We start from the raw sequence: 26,889 nt of genomic DNA, 5'->3' as shown, positions 1-26,889 counted from the left end.
AAAATACTTAGAAAGCTATCAAACAGGCACTGAGTAACTACAACCAGGAAAAGGAAAGGGAAGAAAAGGAAAGGAAAAGGGAAGAGGGGAAAAAAGGAGAAAGGGGAAAGGAAAGGAGAAAGGGGAAAGAGATAGACTGTATCATTGATGCTGTTTGTTTACCTACAGCGTAACCATGCGTAATTGGAGCTGTTAGGTGAACACAAAGTGAGTTTATAATAGTGCACCACCAGTCAGCCAGCCAGAGCACACTGTGCTATGTTCCTACCACAAGCACTATGTACAAACGTGAATAGCAGTTTCTGAGGCTCCTATTGCTGTTCGTCTTTTTAGACAAGAAGAAGGAATGGGTTGTTTCCAAATGCCTCTGTAACACTCCTGAGATCCAAGAACAGGGATTGGAGCGGAAGGCAGCAAACAGAGTGAGACAGCAATATTTTAAAATGCTGGTTATTTCTCCCATGCCTTTTATGAAAATCTGTCACTTGTAAGAACTTTTTTGCATAACCACACAAGTGCTCATCACCATCGGAAAACATTTCAACTATACTCTCTGGTAGAGGCATACAGCTCTGTTAACTGAAGTTCATGGGAATTTTAGGTGCTACACTTTATTGTGTTAATATGAAAGTAGGATCATAAAGACATCATTTAAGTCTATGTGATATTGAAATGCATGCATGCAAGAGGAAAATGGCAGATGTATGAAGCACAGAATGCACCTCTCCTGTATGTCTGATTTTGTGGCCCTGCTCCTGCAATTATATAATCCATCTAGAACTGAAAATCTGTAATAAATTAAAAAGGGTTATTACAGGAATGTAACAGTTGCAGTGTCTGACTTCCTTGCTCTTTATGACTAGCTCCCCTCTCTCAGATTCACATAGGAGAGCACAATGAAGAGGTAAGTACTTACCATGCTTTTCATTCTGTCACTGAGAAAACTAAATGATCTGCCTTTAGCAGTGAAGTACTACAAGAATGAAGTCATTCTGCACAGCTATGAAGACTAAGGGACAGTTCATGTTTAAGAAGACACAACCAACTTTAGAAAAAGATACGGAAGTATTACTCCAAATCCATTTTCAGAGCTGCAAATATGGACATTTTCAGTTCATTTCTCTTTTTACCCCATTCTTCCTCTTCACCAAATTATTCTTATTAATCATACAAGTCCTTAAACCTACATGAACAAAGAAGCTTCTGTAACTAAGTATTCCAAGTAATAGTTGATTTAAAATAAGGAGTGCTCAAAAATCACTACTAATACTACAACTGCAACATCAAGATTGTGATACTGACCACATAAGAAATAAAATGCTGTGAGTTTTTTTCCCTGCTTCATCTTGCCTAACTCAAGGGGGAAAGAGGCAGAATACACTGATATTAATTTTTAAATATGATATTTTCATGATCATTTTCCACAGCCTGTCAGTTATTTAACATTGTATTTGCAAAACTAAAAGCTCACATCATTTCCAAAACACAATATTTAAGAGCATGTATGGAAATCATTTGTCTTTTAATTGTTGACTGCAATAGTTTTGGAGCTTTTTGTTCTCCACACATTCAGAGCAGTCCAGCTTCTCAGATGCAAAAAAAAGGGAAGGAAGAAACAGGATTGTTTCAGACTCTAACCTGAAATGCTACAACCTCTGGCCCGCCCTTCAGCCCTTCTACTGCAAAGGTCTCTAGGTGCAGTTTGGGTAGCTGCAGGGTGAAGTCATTCCTGGTTGCCGCAGTCCATGACAGCAAGGTCTGATCTCTGACCTAAAGGGAAAAAAAAACAGCATCAATGGTAATTCCCCTTCAGACACATTAACTGGGATGAACTGGGTCCCCTTGAGCCCACTGAGTGGACTTGCATTGATCGCTGGACCTGAAATCCATGAATAAATTTAGGACTAATTGATTTTTCGTTGCAAATAAATCTCTAATTCAGAGTGCTGGGAGAGAATGTTAAGAAGAAAAAGCATCTTCCCCTGCTCTGAAATGAGAACGAAAGAAGAGATGCTAAGGGCTGACAAGCCCACCTGATATACACATTGTACAGATCTGTCCCCTGTAAAAACACCATAAGAAAATAAACAGTAATTGTACTTCTGACTCAAAAACCCACCAGCTATGAAATTAAAAAGTTCGTGTGATCGTACAAACAAGAAACTGTTACACGAGTTCTGTCTGGTGTACAGAGATCATATCAGTCCTTCACAATTAGGTTCATTTAATACCAGTTCAGTTAGAGCCCTGACTAAAAAATGAATAATCCTCAAACAAAGCCAAAAAAATAGCCTCAACCGGTGGCACTGCAATTAACAGAAGGTGGGAAGAAACAAAAAAAAACCTGCTCCCAGTTTTCATAACGTGGATTCACATATAAAAAATAATGTGCTAACTGGTATTAATCAACTTTTACACAGTTCATAACCATGGCAGTTTGTAGTGGGGAATGCTACAGTTTGCACAAAAAGCGAACAGTTTGATATTTATTTATTTAGCGTTGCAGGCAAATCCGAAATGAAAGGATAAAACAAAACCCCCCAAACGCCATCAACGTGATTTCTACATCAGACCGCAAGCGCAACCAGATGGAGTTGGTGTCGCAGTGCCACCTGCTGACTAAGAGAGAAACTGGTTTTAATTTAGAATCCTGCCCGCTCTCAGAGTGATGAAAACACGTCGGTAAGAACTGTTAGCCATGTAAATTGATTAATGCTTTTTTTTTTTTTTTTCTTTTTTCTTTTCTTTTTTTTTCCTTTTTCTTTTTCTTGTTTTTTCTTTTTTTTTTTTTCTTTTTTTCTTTTTTTCTTTTCCTTTAAACACAACCAGACTTATAAGCCTTGCACAAGGGACAAATATTTTTTTTCCATTATTTAGTTTCACATTTTTTCTGTATTACCACCAACGTGTAATTAGACTATTAGCAGGGATTAGAAGGGCTACGTATTTAGCCCACAACTTCCACGGACACACCACTCATACTGCCACACGCATGTTTTTCATTCTGTTTAATATAAAAATTATCATGTGCATCTCCAAAAGATGCCAGTAGTCAGACAAGATTCTAATACAGAAGGATAGAAGCACACACGAAGATAGATAACGAACAGAGGAATTGTTAATGTGGCACAGACTGTCTCTGTTGAGTAGCAATAGCTAGTACCACAAAAATAACCAACTCTTTAACAACAATACGTGCTCTGCCATACTAAATGCACCCAAAACACATTTATATTTGTATACGCATAAGTTACTAAATACTGATTAAAACAAATTTCAGCCATCTAGAGTCTCCCTCTCTCCAAAGAACTTAGCATTCATGAATTAAAATATACTCCCATTCATTTTAAATCCCAGATTACTTTTTTGTAGTCGCTTACAAAATTAATTATTTTTTTGTGTGTGTGAAATGTTGATGAGTGAACATATTTCAAATAATAGCACAGGCTTTGAAATCTGCTCTGATTGAAAGAAGCACGCACGTGTAAATCTACTGATACAAAGAAGAAAAGGTTTTATTTTATCCGTTGCTCTCTTCAGTGGGAATAGGGAGCCCTACATTTCCCAAGTTGACCTAAAGAATTCCTGTCAATACCTGTGGCTGCCAAACATATGCACTATGATGCAATTTTTATAACAGGAAAGGTCCTCTACGCATTTCTTGCACACATAGTGCACTAGGTTCAGCATATACAGTCCTGTGGAACAAACATGCTCTCCGGAGTGTTCTGTCAGCATGTGTAATTCCAGTCAGATGTTAACCTTGCTGAATATGACAAAACACGTTACTTTAAATACGTATATATATACACTTATATACACTCACACATACGCACACTTGATTTACATTTTTATAGCTTATATATCACAACATTTCAGTGTCTTTGCTGCCAGTATGCACACAGATAAAAGAAAACATTAATGTGGATTAAGGTACTAAGAATTTATCAACATCAAACCACCAGTGTTTTGCCTTCTACCCTTCTGAACCGTAGTCAATAGATCTAAATATTTTACTGCACCCTGGCCAATTCATTGTTTGATGTTTAAAAACTCACCCAGAATCAAAGAAAATTTATTAAATTTGAGCCCCCAAATGAGATACTATTAGCTTTGAAAGTCAAGTTTAACTGCGATATTGATGATTCTCTTTTTTCTGTGACAATATTCACAAGGGAAATCCCTATGTCAAAGTACAAAAGCAGATTGCTAATACTAGGGGGAAAAAAACAATGTATAAGCAATGGAGGTATAATACACACACAATACAGGCAGTGGAAGTCCTTTTAACCCTATTAGTTTCAAATTCTCCATTTTAGTACTGGGGCCTGGCAGTGAACAATAAAACACAAAAGCCTTTTTTTTTTTTTCAAATGGCTGAGTTGAGGTAAACATAAGCCATTAACAGTACAGCACCAGAGAAGTGCTTATTAGCTTCTTAACAAGCATGATTTTTTATAAGAATCTTCACAACTTAGAAAACAAAAAAAACTTTTTGTGCCTACAAACAGGTAGGTAGCGAGGAGCAATTCTTGTCATCCATGTGCAAAATGAGAAACAAGAAGATTTCCTCTGAAGAAATGCTCGCAAAGGTTCAGGTTTGGGGAAAATAGTATGGAAATAGTAAGAACAAAAGGCAAGGCATGTGCTGTGCAAAAATCATTACACTGCTTCAATAAAGGGGAAAACATCTTCCACTTGGCTACTAATTCAAGGAATGGAAAGACTTAATGGCCATGCCTACCCTGGTCACATTGGCTACACTGTATCTATGTGTTATCTTCATTAAGAACTAGAAAGATAAAAGACAGGAGCTGGGAGACTGCTATTATTTCCCTAATCTCTAAGGGAGTAAGCATGGCACTTACACATTTCACAGAACGATCAGGAAAATACAAAACTGTTAGGGAAATCTTAATTTAAAAAACAAAGCAAAAAAAAAAAAAAAAAAACCAAAAAAACAAAACAAAACAAAACTTTGCAGACTGTCAGAAAGAAAAAAATCTATGCAGCTGGGCTATATGAGGCAAGTTTCAGGGTTTTTCTGCATTTATTTACTTTGGGTGTTTGTTTTTTTCTGCACATAATATATAAAGCAAGAATATTTTATCTGAAAATGCTGCACTGTGTGTTATAAACTAAAAAAATAAAAATAAAAATAATAAAAAAAAAAAAATGAGGCCCACAGTAACAACCAGAAATTTGTAAAACCAGTTCCACTTCCTGATACTCAAAAAATGGATATAGAGAAAACATGCATAAATCTATCTACATGCAATGCTTGCATAGGTTTTGATCAGTCCCAGCTTTGTTAAATACTGTTTGTGTGGGACAATGAGAATTCACAAAAGTTGTTTGATATGGAGCATAGTTGGTTCTGTGATAGCGGGTTGCTAAGTATGACCACTAGATTTTGCAGTTTGAACTTAAACAAAAACTGATTATAAATGGGAAAAACCACAAGTGGATTCCAGCAAGTCTGCAACAGTATTCAAAACGTTTTAAAACGAATGAGCAAAGTGACTTATGACTGCATTTAACTTTTTAATTAATTAAGAGAACAACACAGAATACAACACCATGGCCACTCAATTTATAATCAATAAAGTACTGATGAATTCAGATCAAAGCTGAAATTGAATAATAAACCAAAGTTACATTATTGACTGAATCAAAGGTGTAGAATTTGATGGACTAATTCTACATGTCCAAAAACGATGCTAACAATTCTCTGCTGATCAGAGAGAGATTTATTTTTTTTCTCTGCAGACTTCTTCTTTGCCCAATGCTTTGTTATCATACTGTACAGTTTGAGCTGGAATGTCCAGTTATGCCAATAGAAACAAGGTACAAAACATGAGCAAGTTGTAAATTGTATTAACACATGCTTACACTTTGCCTGCTGTCTGACTGGTACAACAGATCATTGGTTCTTAGTCCCTCGTTTTGGGCCTAATTCAATGCTTTCTCATGTTGAACAGAGAATATCTGGATATAAACTTCACTACGTAAGCAACACAGAAGAACCTTTTCTAAGCCCAAAGTTCACCAATTACAAATAAAAAAGAATTCATTGAAAGTAAAATACCTCGGGCTTATTACGCTTTTATTTCCCATTTCTACTTTAATAGCATATTATCTGCAATTTAAATGCTAGAACAAACATCTAGAATGATGCAGTGATACAGTGATAGTGAACGGCAAACAACGCTTCCATCTGCTTGGCCTTGAGATGACAATGTCACTGAGATAACAGAAGCTACAAATATGTTTAGCAAATCACTCTTAAAAGAGTGCCAGCAAAATGTTTTTAGCTACGCTGGGTGTGAAATATAAATAATACAAAGGTTTTTAGAATTATTTTGTTTTATAAAGCAAGGAGGCAGTTAGAAAGCAAACCACATCTTAATCTTAACCACAGTCTTTCAAATATGTGGCCGGTTTAGTCACAAAGTCTGACCTCCTGGGCAGCATAAAGCTACACAAAACACAGACAAGTTACTATTGCAGGGATCATCCTTCATGGTAAAACACAGAAAGCTAGTATAATATAGATAAAAGTAATTTTATTTGCATGCTATGCATAAGGACATGAGGACAATTTCAGGAACCAAGGGTCACTCCAGAAGCAGAAAAACTGGCAGTGACAAGACTGAACCTCTCAAACTCAAAGCACTTTAAATCAAACACATGAGTACTGTAAAACCACAGTTACACCTACAAGTAAGGAGCATGAATCTGATGAGAAGTGATGCTGGGAACTAACAATTAATTGAATTATAAAAAAGAAAAAAAAAAAATCTGATTTTTATTTTATTTTATTTTTATTATTATTTTTTTTTTAAGAAGGCCAAAATACAGCAAATCTCTTGGAGACAGAAAAGTGCCACATACAAGGTAAATGGGAGAAGGGCTGCATGGTGCAGTTCAGTGGGCACTACTTGAATGTCCAACACGGTTAGATTTGAGAATTTACTAAAGATCAACAGATTGCTGCATGCTGTTTCATCAAAAAGAAGGAAAACATCCCCAATTCCAAGTGTCCAACTTCTGCTGACAGAGGAAGAAATGGACAGCATCTGTACTTAGTCTGATACAGGGAGCCATATATGAATCTAATTAGATAGGCTACAATTAAAAATCTACAAAAAAAATTCTGTGCTAAATCTCAGGTTCAGTGATTCTCCTTTTTGATTCCTGCCATGCAAACCTGTATTATATTACAATTCAACCTATTTCATAGGTGGTGTTATTAGTAAGCAGAAATACCATTTGTGTAAGAAGGTGTATATTTCATAAAACAAATCTTTAGGGTATGCTAGTTTCTCATTTGCTTTCCTTTTCTGCAAGTCCAGTCAAGATACTGGAAATTAATCTTCACAGTAGAATACCTTCCAAAGCTTACCTAGAAGCTCAATTCAAGCTTTCTCATAATACACAGACAGACACTGCATGCTCTGTTGAGTAAGATGTTAATTTGACCCAGAGACATTTTTGCAAACATTGACCATTGCACCTAAGCTTCACTACAGTTGCAGGATGTGAATTATAATACGTCCCCCATGAATGGATTTGCAATGACCTTGGGCTGAAAATGAATCTATGTTTGGAGAAAATAACAGTTGATTTATTCAATAATTCCACAATTCTCCAAACAAGGATTTTTCCTTACTAAAGGCACACTGTTCAGCCAACTTAGCCTTCAAAAGAAAAAAAGAAGGAAAAAAAAAAAAAAGGATGAAAAATGTGCTCTGAAATTAGTTATTTAGATATGTCGAGAGTGAAAACAGTTAAGCACATGGATATGACATTCGGCAATGTCTTATCTTTAGTTTGTCAAGGATTTTAAATCCCTCTTGAGCTGGAGTACCATTTTTAGCTTGGCTAGGTCAGAATGACACTGAACAATATGAGTGATGACACACTAGACAGCTATATGGACAGAGTTGTCATCAGCAAGCCAGCTGTGCTAACACCTGTATGTCCTGCACAACTGATCTCTGGGAACAAGGATCAAGGAAGTCAGACTAGTAGGAGGGGAAACAAAAGTAATCCATAAAACATTTAAATGAAAAGGTGTTAGCTGGTGACGGAGGAAAAAAATGATCTTTTCATTGCTTTTTTTTCTTTTTTTTTCCCTTGTCACGGGGAAATAATACCTTGTTTCCTACTATAAGCTCTTCTGAGCAGTCATTCAGAATTTTAACTGCATGAACACATGCCACTGCTTCGAAAGGCTTGTGACACAGCCTGTTGAGGGCTGCTGAGGACCACAGTGATAAACAGACCCTGAACACATAAACAAATACAAGCAGGCTTCACTCAAAGCATATAAGCACACTACAACAAACAGCTCTGGAAATTAAATTAAGCAAAGGAAAAAATAATAATAATATTTTTTTACATCTTTATTGAGATATCTGATAATATGATGCACAGTTTGAGACTTCGGTTAACTCAGAAAAAAAAAATGGGGCTGAAATTTATCTAAGTGGGATCTAAAAGTATTGGGCAATATTTATTACAGTCTGATTGTGGCAGCCAACGTTAGCTCAATCAATTTGAAGTCTTCTTGCTGAAATTAACAACTAATGCTACTTACAGCTAAAGTTATCACTGATGTTATTCACTTGTACGTGGACTTAAGGCTACTGCAGATTAATTCCTTATAGTCCATAAAACAAGTATAATTAAAAAAATGCATTTTATTACTGTGGGCCACATGAAAAATAAGACTCTAATGTCACTAGTTCTCAACTGTTCCAACATCACACCACATTTTCAACTGACTCTTTGTCTTGTATTTTGTAATACATTGTATTTCTGGATAAAGAAATTTATGTATTTATTTATTCCCCAACTGGTTGTACTGAGGGGCCCAAGCCCCAAGCCTGGCCATTTTACAGATATTTCGGAGAAGACAGCAGGCACAAGAGTGGAGCAGTGGTGGGGCAATGTAACACAATGACTGCATGGAAGCAGTTCTGCCAACTGGGAATCTTTTCAACCAGCAGAAATGAAGTACATTGCAAAAGGGAAACGAAAAGGAGTTTACTAACGAAGTGCAAAAAGAACACACTGGATGGGTGCTCTGATCCCGGAGTTGTGCGAGAATGTCAGAATGAATGGGCTGCTAGCAGTTATAGAGAAAAAGATTTTTGGGGAGGTTTTTTTGTTGACTCATTATCACAGTTCATCAACCTCACGTAGAACAGTGGGTAAAAGTCCAAGCTGAGAAGACATGGTATTTTATTAATCTGACAAAAAAGCCAAATACTAAGCATCTGGTGTTCTAGGCAGACTGAAAACTTTGCCAGCGCATAAAGCTCATCAAGACTTTTTAACAGTTGAGTACAAGGAGAAATACAAACAATTCCCTGGCTCTGTACAGGCTGACTCACTGGGCAGGCAGAAGTTCAGAGAAGAGGGACCTAGGGAGACTGAAGAAAAGGGGGTTGCAGCACTGTATTTGTGTGTACTGTCAAGCGGTGGGAAGGGTGAGGGGGAAGCTCCACAGAAGAGCTCAGGGCTAGCCCATACTGGACACAGACATGTCTGGCTCATGCCAATGGCTCCACTGCAGGGAATGGTAGAGCCCAGCAGCCAAAATGGTGGAACCTCAGTTATACTCTGTTTGGGAAAAAAAAACACAAGAGCATATGGGGGCACAAGGAAAAGGCTAAGATGCAGCACTTCAACCACCAAAGCCATTGAAGGACAGTAAGCAGGTGTTCTACAAACAAAGACAGATTCCCTAGCAGCTCAATGAGATGATGTTGTGTGTTGTCCCCCTTCTGCCCAGTGGGGGACCACACTGGAACAGATGTCCACACTGCAAGAGATGTCCACACTGCATCCACTGGCACTGGTAGATATTTAAGGAAGGAACTGCAGCCCACCAAGATCCCATGCTGGAACAAGTTTTCCTGAAGGACTGCAGACCATAAAGAGGAAACTCACACTGGAGCAGTGGATAAATGTGAGGAGGAAGGAGAAGCAGAGAACTATGGAGGGCTTACCACAGCTACCAGCCTCAGAGAAAAGATAAAGGAGCTGAGAGGGAAGTCGAACATAAACATTGAAAAAGAAGAGCAGCTACTGGGGGTGGATTCATTTTGTCTTCCTTTCCCACTATCCAGACTTCCTTTTTCACTACCTAAATCTATTTTAATCCATGTTAATTAATAAATTAATTAAGTCAGCTCTTTTGACGTTGATGGTAAGTAATCTCTCTGCCTTTACCTTAACCCACAAGCTTTCTTGCCCCATTCTCTCCCCATCCCATTAAGGAGGACAGAAAGCACATGGCTGAGTGAGGGTCCACCAGTAACACTCAAACGCAGAAGCTAAACAAAGAGATGGCTGAAGATTTTAGCACAGATAGCATTAAATGATTCTTTTTACAGATTGGATTACCATGACTACTAAGTCATTAACTACTTATGTTAAAAAATCTAACTGTATGCAATAAACAGATTAAATGTCCATGACTGTGTTTTTAAGAAAAAAAAAAATGACACTGATAGGATTAAGTACAGAAGATGCTAACAATTAAATACTTCATCCAAAAAGCATAATGCATATGTTTATAAGAAAAGTAAAACACTTCTCACCACTATTTTAAGAGGAAATCTTCAAGAAAACCATTTGCTTTCCATACATTAAAAAACGACCTCTAGGCAATTTATGAAAGAAGGGATTTATTCATTTATTTACTTATTTATTTTGTGTTGATGAGAACACTTGCAGAAAAAGCCCGTGTGTTCGAACTTCCAACAGGTGGAATTTCTTCCGGATGAATTCCTCCAATAAAATTTGTTTACTGGCATTTTGCTTTCTTACAGTTTTTGTTTGTTTGTTTGTTTGTTTGTTTCTTTCTTTCTTTAAATTACTATTTGTTCTGTTTGTTTGTTTGTTTGTTTAAAGTAATGGGTCAGTTACAGGCACAATTTCTCTAAGCAGCCTGTGTTTAATCTGTTCTGGTTTGCAAAGTTCTTCAGTTTAAGGCAATGTAGTAGATTCTATGGAAAAAAAAATAATATATATATATATATATATTCAAATAATAATATATATATATATATTCAAACCTAAATTTTCAAAAATTCAGCTAATGTCTTTCATTTACAAAAAAGAACTGAATCAAAATAAAATCAGAGGATGAGGTCCCTTGTTTGCTCCTGGTGTTTTTTGTAAATTTGTTGAAATATTCACTTACTTAATACTTGACTTTTTAAAAGTATATTTGGATGGTATAAAGCAACAACAAAAAGGTTCTCTTATTTTAATGGTATCATGAGAATTCTTGTGCAAATATTCCAGCTCCCGGTGTCAGATGCATTTGTTGAGAGTCAAATATATGATACTAGATTTTCCATCCAGTCACATGGGGGCAGTAAATAATGTAAACGATCCCTTGTCTAGAGCCGTATTAGAACCAGGCACAGAGATCCCTGAGCTCTGCTACTTTCTGCTTTGTTTGCTGAAGATTACATCCAAGTACATCCACCTCACTGAATCTGGCACCTACACCGCTGCCTCCTGCAACTCTTTCAGTGACAGAGTATAATAAAGAATGAGGTTGCCTTAATGGATATCGGTGCATGCCTTCTTACCCTGAGACTAAGTAAGATTACTACAGATGTCTGTAAAATCCCTCTGAGCTCTATAAGCAAAAATTTAGTATTATGCATTGATAACGCAGATCCTGCAGGTGATGCAGTGGAATTTTGTGGATATTTGCTCATGAATACATAAATGTAGAAATACCACAACGTTCGGTGCCCAACTCCCATAAAGGTATTTGCAGCTAATACTGATACTTTTTCAGCTCCAGATGATTCAGAAATTGATATCCTTTTTTTCTTTTGATTCATTTTTGAAAATGAATGCAATTCCCAGAATTTCAATAGGGAAAAAAGAAGAAAAGCCCCTTTACTAGTATTTCATCTACTCCATCATGTTTTCATTTTTCACTCTGTGCAAAAAACATTTAAGAGCAACAATGTAAGCTTGATAGGCTACACATAAGTCATGCTCATTAACGTAAGATAATTAGATATCATTATGATGTCAGGTCTAAGTTTCAAATATTTCCCAAACAAAGATCAATAATTTCCCTTTGTTCTTGTAGGAGAAATAATAAGTCAAATTACAACTGATTTACAATCAATTGTTTTATTTCCTGCTGAAAAGATCATCCTGACATTTCTAATTCTTATGTTTTCCTCATTCTTTAGGGTTGGCAAACCAGAAAAGATAAATTATTCTGCTACTCAATAATTAGTTATTCAGACCTAACAACTACGTACAATTCCAACAAACATGAAGAAATGTAAAGCATACATGGTAACTAAGTTTCCCAAAGGAAAATGACAGTTTTTTTTTTAATCTATTGACTGCATTAGGAAGAACAGCACTATGCACAAGATCTGCACTTAACACTGCCCCAAACATTTCAATCCTTGTGTACATGATGCACTATCTTCTAAGCAAAACTAAGCAAAACGTAAACTTCTAATTTATTATTCTAAATTTTCAAGGCCGAGTACACTATGTGTATACATCAGTGAAAAAAACACAGCACTTTCTGCATTATGTAGATTTCCCAAGCTCAAGAGAAACATGGAGGAGACACAAGAAAAAAAAAATTACCTATCAGCACTGTTTGGTGAAGCTAAAACACAAAAGCAGTTTAGGTGCTGTCACTGTTTGTGAATGTTAAAGGAAAGAAAATCTTGAAAAGGGTATGTGAAAATTAAATTAACAACAGTTTTGGTGGACACAGAAACTAAAATAAAGAATAGATTCCCACGTTGCTGGGAATTCAAGATGTGATAAGGGAAATGAACACTCCAAGGTAATAAAAACTCTCTTTTTTGCTATGTGTTGCTCTGGACTAAAAACAATTACAAAACAACCAGCCACCAGAGCTACAGTTAAAAACAGCTCTGTCTCCCAAATAATTACATATTCAAGCTTTGTTGAATCTTCAAAGAATACTGTATCAGAGTAAAATAATATCAGTCAAAGAGAATACTTTAGTAAATCAAAAAAAAGGATTGAAAAGAACACATTACTTATGATTTTGCATATAGGTTAATACTTGCCATCTTTTCCTTATGATACTTACTATTTATCAGAGATTAAAGCAGCGTAACAAAGCCAAATATCTTATTAGAACCATGTTTGCAACCACACACCTCAGCAGTGAGGTAAATCAGCAACTCAGAATCAACAGCCAACAGAAATATTGCTCAGTGATGGAGAAAAGGAAGGTGAATTTCATCACATTAATACTTACATAATACTAAGTTTTATATTGAAACAAAGCAGCCTGTATAGTACAAAGTTGTATTTTAATTTGCTAAATCTGAACACTGGAGCCAAAACAAGCTGAAGGTGGAAACTTGAAAGGAAGGTGCTGTTCAACTCCTGCACCCCTGCTTCCCTGAGAACAAGTAGCTTTAAGAGCTTTATGTGACTGGAAATACAAATGCAGACAAAACACCCCAAATTCTTACCGTATGAAGAGTGGCTTCCACAGATTTCATCTGATTAATGATGAATTCTCTGTCCCTGTTTTAAGAGGAAGAAAAAAAAAAAAAGAAAAAAAAAAAAAAAAAAAAAGCAGTTAATAAAACTGAAGCTCTACTGAAGTGTAAATTTGTTTTCTGCTACTTTATAACAAAAATGTCTTTAAAAATAATTTTGACATCTTACGAACTATTATACTAGTCACCCTCTTCCTTTTAACTCCAGTACAAACCTTAACAAATAGTTTATGGACCAATATTCAACAGATTTAGATATGGGAGATGCCTGTACTGTATACAAGACACTAAACTAGTATTTACAGGCATTTATGTATATACTATTTACTCGTATACCTGTAAATACATGGTTAACATACCATATTTATAGGAATATCAATTAATAATCGTTGTGTTGTTGGAGAAGAATTCTACAATCCTGGATAAAAAGGGCATGCTAAAGGGACTCCAGGCTCTAGGGGGATGAGATTACATACTCATGCTGGAGAACACTGCCAGATTAAGTTTTTCATCAAGTATTCTTGTAGACAAGAAAAATGGTCTTCTAGAAACTTGACCATTCCTTTACACATCCCACTGGTCTTTTCCAGTCCAGTACAGAAGTTCAGATATTTAAATTTTACTCATGCCTTTTTGTAGACTGGGGCTTAGGTAAGAAAGACAACTTTGAATAGTTAGTCAGTCACAGAAAACCTAGCACTCAGAGAAATGTAATTGCAGTTGCAAAATATTAAGGAGAGAGGGCCAAAGTGATCAATAACACAAGAAGAAAACAAATAGTATTTACACCAAATAAGTTGATACCCTAGTATTCCAAGACAGACTTGCCACCTAAGTGAATATTTTGCTGTAACTCCTACAAGCTCCCCAAGCTGAATTCAAAACCATGGTAGCATTCTGCCTTGAATTATGAATGCTTCCTCATCTTACTATTCTAAACTGCAAAAATATTAAGGCAGCAAGAAAAAAAACATTGGATATTACAATCTTAGTAAAGCTGTCACATAGATTTTTGCCTTTTCAGGATTTTATCTTTCTTCAGTTTGGATTTACAAAGACATGCTGCTGTGCCCTCTCAATTTGCCTCACACATGCAGCGATTGCTTTGCCTGGGTAAAATTGGTTCTAGAGATCCAGTCCAAAATAACTAATGTTTAAGTTAGTTAGTGATATGAAAATCAAACTATTCCTTGAATATTCACAGGTGTTCACAGATTTGTGAAGAAAATGCCTGAGACTGTCACTGCATTACTATATCAGTTCTTGGGAACAGTTTACAACATCTTTACATAAAATTCTGACGGTGTGTTTACAGCACTTAGAAAAAAAGTTTAATAAAATGAATCTTTTTGCAACCCTACATGACAGAATCCAAATGTCATTCATATATTTTTCAGTGCCTACAGGGGTAAGGGAAATTGGAATTGAACCAAAGAACTATTATTTAGGGTTACTGTATTTAAATGTGGTTCATGAATGCAGAATGCGTTTTGTAACACAGCTTTTCTCTAGCAGAAAATATAGAAAAAGGGCTAATATATTACTGTTGGGTTAGATGCTTATAGGCTCTCTTTTTATTAACGCTACCTCCTACTCCAGAAACAGAATTTCTGGCCACCACTGCAAGAAAATCAAAGAAAACATTCTCAGAATGAGCCAGTCATCATCTCCCCATCCCTGAAGGTTGTAGGAAAAAATATAAGAAAAAAAACTGAAAGACATTCAGGAGCATGAAAATAAAAATGTATTGATTATAGTCAATCAGGTTGTGGAAAAGCTATAAAAGAAAGATTTTTCTGGACAAATATGAAGACTATTTAATCTTTTCTGTTGGTATGTTCCAAAGGCAGGAAAAAAAACAAAAACAAAAACAAAAACAAAAACAAAACAATTTGTATGGGGACATTTTTGTATTTCATAGTATTCAACTACTACATACAGGAATAAAATGTTTTCTAAATTCTAAATGCCACAAGGAAAGCTCTATACTATAGTATATAAGACAGGTTGTGGCAGGGTGGAAAGGACCAAGATTTCAAGACCAAATCCTTCTTCAGGTCAGATCTTTAACAGACTCATCCTAAATCTCACCCAGAATTTTCATTAGCTTGCTGAGCATTTCACCAGAAACCACAGCAATTACAAGATTTTATTCATACATAAAACACTTCAACCTTCTAAGCCATTGTTTTTAAGAGGTCAGATACTTACATCCTCTGTATAATGAGAAATTTTAAACATTTAAATATTATCTTTTTATCTGATTATATGACTCTACGAGGTTAGTAATAATCACATTAGTGTAAGTGGTCAGTCCTTTTGCATTCCTTCCACTCTGTTGTAATATAAAAGAGCACAGGTTTTACATCTAAAACTGAAACTGTGAAATTACCTGAAAGATCTGCCTTGTTACACAAATATGACCAGGTCCAAAATGAGTTTCAACTCCTTTCGCAGCGAAGACCTGACACCTAGTTGATGTTTTTGTACATCTTATGAGCTAACTGTATCATTCTATAAAAAGATGATCTGGAAATGCAGAAGACTAGCAGTCATTTCCTAATTAAATGGTGTGGTAGAGCTCTACCAAAGAGACCTTGTCAAATCAGTAATGCAACTGGCAACCCAAAATACCCGTGCTATTCCAGGACTTAGAAATCAGAGCACTTTTATGAGCTAACTACAGAAAACATAAATCTAGCATGTTGGACTAACAGTTTTCTTTTTAGAAAACTATCAGTGAATTTCAAAGAGAGAGAGTTGTACTTTTGTTTTCTAGCATTACATTAGCCAGAGTTAAAACCCTGTGCATGAAAGTAAAAATTGATCTTTTGTCTGTTTTAAGTGATCTCCCCAAGGTCCCAGCGCTCACTTCGCTGCCATGCAGAGGGCACTCTCTGCATCATGGATGCTCTCTTTCAGTCGACGCTTGTCCTGCTCCAGCTGGGTAAGAAGTCTATTGAGCTGACGCAGAGATTGATCTTTACTTCTCAGCTCCATCTTTGCCTCAGAGAGTCTCTGCAAGCAGACAGAAAGCAGAGTTACTTGTCAGGCCAAATAATTAACTTCAATTTATGCCATAGGCTATTAAACAAAGTGGAAAACAGACTGACTGTGAAGTATATTTGGACCACTGGATAGTAAGGTTTCACAAATTCTGTACTAAAAACATTCCCAGCTCACAACAACTCAACTTTTAGTACACTGCCTGTGTACAAATGTATTTTATAAAATAAAATGATTTGTTGATCAAATAGATACATATACTATGCTGCAAGTATTGTATTTACAATTGCTAGACCTAAACACAATGGAAAGAATCCAGAGCATAGCATAAAAGAAACAAAATCTTCTCAAACCTTAATTTTAAGCCAATATTTAATAAAAGAATTGACAAAAATAGAATTTTGGTTTCTTTCATTTAAATATTCTTCATGATTTAGATAATTTAGTTCTCTGTTAGTGCACAAAGTACAGCCCTCCAGCAGCTCTTAAGACCAAATCACTACTTTATGGTACATTTCCTGTTCAACGTGAGTTTTCCAAATGCAAAAATGGTTTGCTGTTGTTTTGGCTGTTGTTTTCCATTTTTTCCCATTCTGGCTTAGAATTAACATAACACGCTTTATATCAATTCAGATTAATCCAACAGATGACAAACAGCGCACAGAACTAATTAATACAGAGCCCGGCTAGTTGCTACTTGTTTCAGCTAGGATAAATCAATGCATTTTAAGACTGCAGTATTAATAACATGAGTTCATATTTTGCTAAATGTCATCTTTTATATACAGTGGTTTATTGGGTTTTTTTAGAAAGAAAATATGAGGGCTGCTCTGAAAGTAATACCTCCTATATTATTATGTTGTCCCATAACAACAGATGCAGAGGTTGATGATAAGGCAGTAGAAGTTGAATATGCCCACCAACACTCTATTACATTTTGCAGTCATGTGGCAAATAGCAGCAGAGGGGCAGTCTGATAAAATGGTATCTGACATGGAAGTACATATGAATTCCTCCATTGAATTCCTCCTCGCAGAAAAAATGGCACCCACTGACATTCATCAACATGTGTGAACATGGACAGAGACCCAACATTGAATGCGAGCACAGTGAAGTAGTGAGCAGGGCATTTCAGCAGTGGTAAAACCAACATGAAAGTAAAGCCATATTCTGGATGGCCAAGCATAGCCTGGAATGAAGAGTGTCTCAACAATCAGCTTATTCACATGAATCAGTGGATTATAACTAGGAAACTGAGTACAAAGCTGAACATCAGCTTTACTGCATTGGAAGAAATGGTGGCAACACTGGAATATCACAAAGTTTGCTCCCAGTGCATCCCTCTAGTGCTTACATGAGAACAGAAATAACAACATATGTAAGTTTGTCAGGCTCTAATCAAATCAAATCAATACACTGCTGAAGGTGGCAGCTTTCTAGATCACATACAAGAGGTGGTGTAACCACTATGAACCAGAAGCAAAAGAGCTATCCATGGAGAGGCAACATGTGAATTCCCCAACAGATAAAAAGTTCCAGACACAGCCCTCAGTGGGTAGGTGATGTGCACTGTCTTTTGGAATAAGAAAAGAGTTATCCTCCTGGATTATCTGGAACCTGGATGAACTATCAACTGCTACTTAATGATGCTGACTGAGCTGAAGGCTTGATCTTCCAAATCAGAGAAGATAACCTTTTTCTTGCAACATGATAAAACCAGGACCATATCAGTTTGAAGACTGTGGAGCACACTGCCAATCCTGGCTGGAGTGCCCTACACCATACAGTCCAGATTTGGAGCCTCCCGACTTCCATCTATTTGGGATGATGACAGATGGACCACATAGGCAATATATTCCTACCATCGTAGCAGATGTGAAACAGCAAGTCACCTCTACTGGTGCAGATTTTTATATAAACAGCATGCAAGCTCTAGTTCACTGCTGGTGAAAATGTATAGCTAATGGTGCTGACAGTGCTGAAAAACAGTGTTTTGTAGCCAAGAATTTGCTTCAACAAACATCATTGTTGAGCTCTTTGTATCTGTCGTATTTCCTATGGAAATAAGTAGGAAGCATTATTTTGGAGATACCAATGTAGAATACAGGCCTCTAAACATTCGTTTAAGAATGTAACTTTCAGATTCTAAAGAATTACAGAAGACTAGAGGAAGCTGCAAAGTTGTAAGACTAAGTTCTTGCACCTTGTTTCAAAATTTATGGACATCTTTTCTGCTGAAGTTTTAAGAACGCGCTGCATAATTTGTACTCGGGGGTACTTGATTTGGATTGTTGAGCACTGAAAATATGCTGTAAGTACGAAGAGTGATATATAAAAAAGGCTGATAAAAATTTGCAGGTTGCTTATGACTAATTTGAAAAAGCTTCAGATCTAGCCAAGAGCCAAAAGCACTTCAGAGAACACGTGAGCCAAAAAAATATGGCTCTAAATACTATAATCCTGAAAAACAAACTGAAATCTATGGGTTCTTTTTGTTTTCTTTTCAAACATTTCACATGGTAATAAGAAGAACCAGGTATTTTAACAGTACAGTGCAAAGTACAGTACCCTCTATCAGAATCCTTTTCTCAGCAGTTTACAAAATCCAGGCTGAGATCAATCACTGATGTAAGAAGACCCCAATCAGGAATTCATTTTAAAAATTCCAAAGCATGGAGAGATGTCTTGCTCCAGTGCTGGTTGAATAAGCCTACTATGCTTCTTATCTCATTAATTTCAACTAAATATGCTATTTTTCATTAAAATAAATAAATATATAAATAAAAAAGAGCAGACAGATCTCATATTCCCATTGTAATATTAACATAAACATATCCAAAACCAGAAACGACTCTGGTGCCACCGGTGACTATTAAAATCTTGTCTGAATAACTGTGTTTGCAGACGGAATTTCAGAACACTGCCTTCTTCCATTTATTGTGCTTACTGCTGGTATATTTTTAGGCAAAATCAGCACTGAAGAAATACAGCTATAAATGCAGAGTCATGTTCCTCTCGCTCATATTACCATTTTTTGACAGACTAAAGGTTCTGAGCACAGAACATCTCTGGTACCAATGCCTCACTTTCCCAGTGCTACTGGAAAAAAAGAAAAAAGAAAAAAAAAAAAAAGTTTTAAATTAAGATGCAGTGACGGGATTCAGCTCCACTCTGCTCAGAAAAGAATTCTGCTAATACTTTGACAGCAGCAACTTTAGATGTAGAGGTTGCTGGGATGGAGTCTGGCTCTAACATTCTAGTGATCTAAATGACTGGAAAAACACAGGCTAATGCATGTGCTCTATTAAGAGAGAACACATTAATTCTAGTTATTCTCCTGCAGGTACTGAAGAATCGGCTGTTCCAGCACACAGCTTACATCGCTGACCACAGAAACAGAAGAGACCCACAATGTTTGAAAAGCTTACGTGAGCTGCTAACACTGCTTATCAATTCCAAACACAGGACTATTAATGAGGCTCTAATATGAAGCATAGCTCTTGTGAAGCATGGCCAGCAATCCACACTAGCTGATGACAAAGCTTTACAGAAATTATTAAATCAAAAATCTTACCACTTTATTTTGATAACTTTCAACACTATTTGGAGAAATCTCCGAAGGATTTCAATTTTACCTAACTTTGATATTGCAGTATCAAAGCAAAGTATAAACAGCACGGCTCCTTAAAAACACTACCAGTATTCACTCGAAGCTCCTTGCTACTGTGGGTAAAGTCAAGCCGTAACAATTGCTCAAATACAGAATGGAATGTTCTAAAGTAATGGCTTCTAAGCCTCTCTTTTTTTTCCTTCTTCAGATTGATCTAATTAAAACCCTTGATAAACTTTATGGACTCTAATATTTCCAGCTGAGTGACTGAAACCAAGAGGGTGTGCCTCAAGGCAGCAAGGCAACAATGATAAGCAGCAGGTTAGCCACTAATTTCTCAGCCAGGGTAGATTGTGAAAGTGCGATGTTCTGATATCCAAGAAAGTGTTCAGGAGAGAATAGGATAAATCAAGTTTAATAACTCTGCTCCTAATTGTTCCCTCAATGCTCCACTCTAATTACTTGGAGAACTCTCCTGACTGTCACCTGATATTAAGTTGTTGGAGGCTGAGTGTGGAGCAGCGAGATAATCAATAAACATTTAGTGGGGAGAAGAATGAAGATCCCGTTAAGCAGTGGGAACCAGCAGCACCCAAAGCCCTTCTGCTCATGAGAAAACCTATGGGAGAGCCATAGTGATTGCAAAGCAATAATCCAAAGCACTGTTTTTAGGCCTTGAGGCCTTTAGGCAACAGTACATTTGAGAAAAAAAGGTTAACACGGTCACCCTAATTACAGCCCATTTTCACATACTTCATATATAAGCGAAGACAAGCCAATTAGGTAGAAAGGAAGATAAGGGAAGTTTTATTTGTATACTAATTAAACCCCTGATGAAATTAAAGGAAAAACATACAGCTCTGTAATTGTGTCTGAGAAAGGTCACTTCAGGTTCAGTTATCAGAAAAGCACAGCCTTGAGATATTTCACTTAATCCACAATATAGCCCTTATTTTGCTCCCCAGGTCTTAGTATTTACAAAAATAAGAAAATTTCAAAACTGATAGTGCATTTATCTTGAAATGTTTTCTGTGGACAATTACAATTGTTAGAAAGTTAAGGCTAAATATGATAACAAGGATGGAGGTTTTAAAAACCCACTTTAAAAACCTACTGTGCACGTACTTTAGCGAAGATGCTGAGCTTTCACTTTCAGGCATAAGTGATTCTGAACCAACTTAGGAGACAAACTCCAATTTACAGACATTTCATAAAATGCTTGTTATTCTGATAGCTCAGATGTTTAGGTATTCAGGTGCTCATACAGATATCACTGCATTTCCTCTACAGTCCAACAAAATCTCACGTATCAGTCGAGTTTTGACCAGAATCCTTAGAGGGAGATCCCTCTGGAGGTATTTTAGATTTGGGGATTCTTTTTCTCCATAAACAGAGAATGCAAAAACACTTGTTGATGAGAATAGCAAGAAACTGTTAACAGTGAAAAAAAAAAAATCTCTTGAAGCGAAGCTGGCAATTCCACAAATAATTTTAATAATCTCTGACTTTTCTTTAAAACCTGTTACAAAAACAAATATATTTTAAAAAAAAAAAAGTGCTAAACACTGTCATTCTTTACAAAAAATAAGTAAATAAAAACAAAAAAAAACACCTCTATTCCAGAGTTAATAAATGGACAATTTATCCAGGTGAATGATAACTGCCATCCAGCTTAAGTTCATGCAAAGCATGTGTGACATACTTAAACTGAGAGCACATTTTCTAAGACGAAAATATTTAGTACATTAGATTTAAATCGTGCTGACACAACACAGAACTATAAGACATGAAAATATACTTCAGCATGTGTGTTATGAACTCATTTGTGAAATCAAAGATTTTCTCCTCAGGAAAAAATCCGTATGCATATTTTCAATCTAGATGCTGATGCTGATTTCAACCTGTTCATTGAATACCCTTTGTAAAACAGTCCTATGTACATAATAAATAATTGTCCACAGTAAAAGAACACGAAGAGAAGCCAGCATCCATATGTCTACCAGTATATATATGCTTCACCATTACCTTATTTTTTCATAAATCATAAGTCATACAAAGCATAATTTCTGACTGTCATTTTTGTACCTCTTTTCTACAGCAAATCATTCATCTCGTTCTCAAGTGCCAAAGTTAAAACTGATTTTATACTTGGTGAGTGAGAAAGAGTAGGCTGGTAAATATACATGGGAAAAAATACAAACAGAGCCTTACTGGATAGGAAGGCAGGAATACAGCATTTGAAAATGAAGGAAAAGAACTCTGAAAAACTAATTATTTGTCCTCTCATTTTTTCCGTTTGCACTTGGTTATAGAAAACATTTAATAGCATGCATCATGACAATACATGCATTCTGATCTTCTTCAAGTCCAAAATGCTTATTTAAATGGCTGATCCAGAAATGAAACTACAAGGGAGTAAAAGAATCATTCCATCAAGGAAGAGATTTGTCACCTACAGGACATATCTTTCTATCACAATGTACAGAAACAAGAGAGCTGATCAGAAAACTGACTGCTATACCAAGTTTGAGTACAATTGGGTTGTTGTTTTTTTTTCTGTCTGTGATTTTATGTGTCTGGTTTCAGTTGTTTTGTTGCTTTTTGAAGATCAGTGATAAAGAGTAAACAAACTGACACTGTACGGATTGGACAAACAGACAGTGAGCTGGGTCAAAAACTGGCTGAACAACTGGGTCCAGAGTATGATGATCACTGGTATGATTATGAAGGACAGGAATTAGCAGTGTACCCCACGGATTAACACTGAGTCCAGTCACATTTAGTATCTTCATTAATAATTACATGGATGACAGTGTGGAGTGTACCTTCAGCAAGTCTGTAGATGACGCAAGACTGAGAGGACCAACTGATAACACCAATGTTTCATGTTGCCATGCAGACGGACCTCAATTTGCTGGAGAAATGGGCTGACACAAATATAATGAAGTTCAGCAAGGCACCACAAGAAACTGAACTGTCCTGGAGGCAGATACCAGGACAGACTGGGGGCCAACAAGTTGAGCATGAATCAGCATGTTCCTGCTGAGAAGGCTAACGGCACCCATGGTGATCTTCTCAGCACTGGTAAGGTCATACCTGAAGTTTTGGGCTCCTCAGTACAAAAGAGAGATGAAGCTTCTGGAGGAAGTCCACTGAAGAGCCACAAAGATGATGAAGGGACTGGAGCTTTTCCCTTACAAGGAAAGGCAGAGAGATCTTGGACAATTCAGCTAGCAGTGCTACTGAAAGGCAAGAGCAAAGAGGAAAAAAAAAAACAAACAAAAAAACAACCAGAAGGAAGTACAATGAAGAACTCTCTATTTCCATCTGCAAAAACTTCCCAAGAGGTCAGAGTAAGTAGTAACTCAAGATAAAAGTCAGAATAAAAGATGGATGCATACAAAAATTTCTAGCCTGAGAGGTCCAAACATTAGTGAGCAGCAACAGATCAATATGCCGGCCTTTAAGAGAAAGTTTAACCTAGCCAAATTTGGCTTTGTACAGTCACTCAGGACACATATATTACAGACTTAAAATAAATGTTTTAAGTGTCCTTCTTCCAATGCATCATTTTGCTTTACATATTCTAGTAATACAAATAGTCACAATTCTGATTAGTATATCATACCTTTTGTCATCTATATCTTATTTTATTTAACAGCATGTCTTACTGCTCTGTATCAGATAAGAAGACATCCTTAGGAATAACTGCTTATGTTTTTTTAAAACACTACAAGCAAATACTATTACACAGTTATAACTTTAGGAGAACAATATCCCTTTCAAGAACAAAAATGAGAACTATCTTAATATGTCTATGTTTTGTTGGCCACGGGCATTGCAATCTCCACTATTCCTTTGGCTATCACTAAAAGAGTACTCTGGGCAAATTTTATTTGCAAACAGTCTATTCAAAATCCCTAGTGGGTCTCCCTAGTACAGTGGATATCACTGTGCTTTTGATCCTTCTTGCAAATTCAATGCTTATTGGCAAACAAAATCTTCAGGGTAGTGTTTTTCTCCTCAAAGTCTACAGATAAGCTAGAGAAATCTTGGATCACTGGAAAGCCCAACCATAAAGTAAAGCAACGTAACAAAACTTACATCAGTGCTCAATGTCAAATGTTTCTTCAGTGTGCATGATTGCCACACAAACCAAATTATATTAATTCAAACAATTGGCTGAAACTCAAATCAAAATGAAATTTCTATCAGAACCACTCTTTGATTAAAATCTTGGGAAAAGAAGTTGGTAGCGAAGGAAAAATAACATATGAAAAAGAACAACTAAGACATTCAGAAACACAAAGGTTGCTCTGAAAAAGTAATGCTTTCTATTTTATTACGCTGGCCCAAACTGTCAGAGGCAGATGGTGGTGGTATGGCAGAAGAGGCTGAACCTTCCAGAGAATATTCCATTTCACGTTGCTGCTGTATGAGAAATGGCAGCAAAAGGGAAGTTCGACAACATGGCATCTGATATGGAATGAAGCAAAGGGGTGGAACTGAATTCCTCTGTGCAGACAAAATGGCATCCACTGACATTCACTGAATAGTGGACATGAGGCAGTGGGTAGTGTGTTTCAGCAGTGGTGACAATGACACAAAGGACTACCCACACTCCAGGCACTTGAGGCACCATGGAATGAAACACATCATTCTGGATGGCCATGCAGATTTTTACAAGTGTGGCATACAACAGAAAACCAAACTCTGTAATACCAATATATTCCATCTATTGATACTATGTCTCAGAGTAGCTGCATTAGTGTCTTAAAACGGTTTGAAATGAACTCCACGTGGCTGCTCTGCTCTTGTAAAGAATTAACCTGAGGCTGACCACCCATGACATCCCTTCAATAACAAATGCTTTCACATGCCCTTTAAACTCCTACAGCAAAAGAAATATCTGCATTCAAAAAGATATTTGAATGAGCGATGGCTGCTTTGCAGAAAAAGCAGCGTTGTTTTGGTGGTTTTTGTTTCTTTTTTACCTTCTTTGCTGTTGAACCTTCAGTCTGACAGCAGCTATCTTTTTACACGTTCGCATTCTGAGAATGACATTTTGGTAGTATGGAAGTGACTAAGCAGCTGACACCTAACAAGGTGCAACATTACTTGACTTTGAAAGAATCCCATGTCACAAAGTAAAAGAGGTGAGGCTACCGAGCAGAAGAGTAGCACGAGTTAATGCAATAATTTTAACAGATAGCTAACAAAACACTGGTGAATTAAGAGATACTTTCAGACATATTTTCACATTTCTGATATAGTAATGGATCAACTGTGATTGTTCTACATAAGAAAATCCTATAAGACCAGAACACAAACTAAGTTAACAGCAGAAAGCTTCTCCTTATCATGAAAAGCCAAGCAGTTGTCTCAAAAAAACTAGAAAAAACTATCATGCAGGCGGCTCAAAAAGTACTTCAAATACACTTACAGCGCAAGATTTAGAATACTCAGAAATATTTCAGTTTAAAAAGAATCATTCAGGAAAATCATTCAATGGACCAGATGTGAGAATCTATACTTTTTCCTTTTGCAAGACATTTTTCACACAAGTTATTTGAAACTGTAGGTGCTCACATTCTGAAACTCAATGTCATTACCTAGGTATGTCTAGACACTAGTCCACACATTAACCAAAGCACAGCTCAGGCACCTGAGCGGGTTAAGTTACCAAAAGCATTGTACCTGCAATAGCTCAGGATGGATACAGTATCTCAAACTATAAGTAAGGGCAAATATTTCTGTGCTAGAATGCAGACTACTATTTCTCAAGAGAGTATCTTTTCTGATAATTTTTCAGTTGTGTTAGCTCAAAATGTTTAGCACAGCATGACTGAAAATGTTTTTTGAAGTCAGTGAGCTGTATATGCATTAAAGTTATCATGAATTTAAAAAGCTTATTAATTTAAACACTGCAGCTATTCCTGAATAATTTCACCTAATGACATTTCTTCCAGAATAGACACAGTATGCTCAAAAGTTACTCAGTTTGGAAGTAACTGAAATTAAATAAAACTTCAAAAGTTTTTATATAAAGTAATTGCAGAAGACAAAATTGCCAGACGTAGAATCCCAGAATGGTACCAATTGGAAGGGACTAAATAAGTTAGATTTTCATGGGTTGTTCATACTAGCAAGAAAAAGCATCAGTGTTAAAATGTGTTAGCCTGGTACAGTAATGCATTTGGAAAAAAAATCTAAGTTGGAAAACCATATTAAATGAGGGACAATCTTTTGAATATCAAGATTCACTCAGCCAGCCAGACATATCCTAATCCAATCAAAGATAACAATGAAACTCCACTTCTAAACAATGTGTTGGAGAATGTTAATATGCAAAACAAAATTCATGCACAAGACAATTTACAAGTTCATTTTGTCTTCTGAGCTAAGTGAATTATGTCATTATCAGTAGAAAGCTGCAGAGAAAGATTACAGCAACTCAACACAACCCAATCAAAGACACTTTTAGAAAAGCTTGGGCTCAATCAATCGAAGTTTATATGGATTTTTTTTTAAATGGATGTTAGGTGACCATAAATTTTTGGAATTACTTGGTTGGTGATATGACTATGATCATTCATTTCTCATTCACCTCTGACGTGCTGCCTCCTTACTCACAACTGATTCCCTTGCACAACTTTTTACTTCTTTTTTTTATTTTTATTTTTAACATTCTAGAAAGCTGGATATGCTTTTTTGTTTCCT

The 26,889-nt window shown here is 36.4% G+C and overlaps 1 protein-coding gene across 1 annotated transcript in view; it reads right to left on the bottom strand.

Annotated features, from left to right (window-relative positions):
* The window catches only part of CCDC171 (coiled-coil domain containing 171), a 159,500-nt gene that overhangs the window by 41,825 nt on the left and 90,786 nt on the right, over positions 1–26,889 (bottom strand). Inside the window, exons 21-23 of the mRNA XM_072359639.1 lie at positions 16,426–16,571; positions 13,524–13,578; positions 1,639–1,770 (exon numbers count right to left, since the gene is read on the bottom strand). Of these exons, the coding sequence (XP_072215740.1) occupies positions 1,639–1,770; positions 13,524–13,578; positions 16,426–16,571 (333 nt within the window). The remainder of the gene's footprint in view (positions 1–1,638; positions 1,771–13,523; positions 13,579–16,425; positions 16,572–26,889) is intronic.

Source organism: Excalfactoria chinensis, chromosome Z, assembly GCF_039878825.1.
Source record: "Excalfactoria chinensis isolate bCotChi1 chromosome Z, bCotChi1.hap2, whole genome shotgun sequence".
Lineage (NCBI taxonomy): Eukaryota > Metazoa > Chordata > Aves > Galliformes > Phasianidae > Excalfactoria > Excalfactoria chinensis.
Note: the sequence above shows the minus strand (reverse complement) of the source record. Positions and strands in the feature narration are given on the sequence as shown.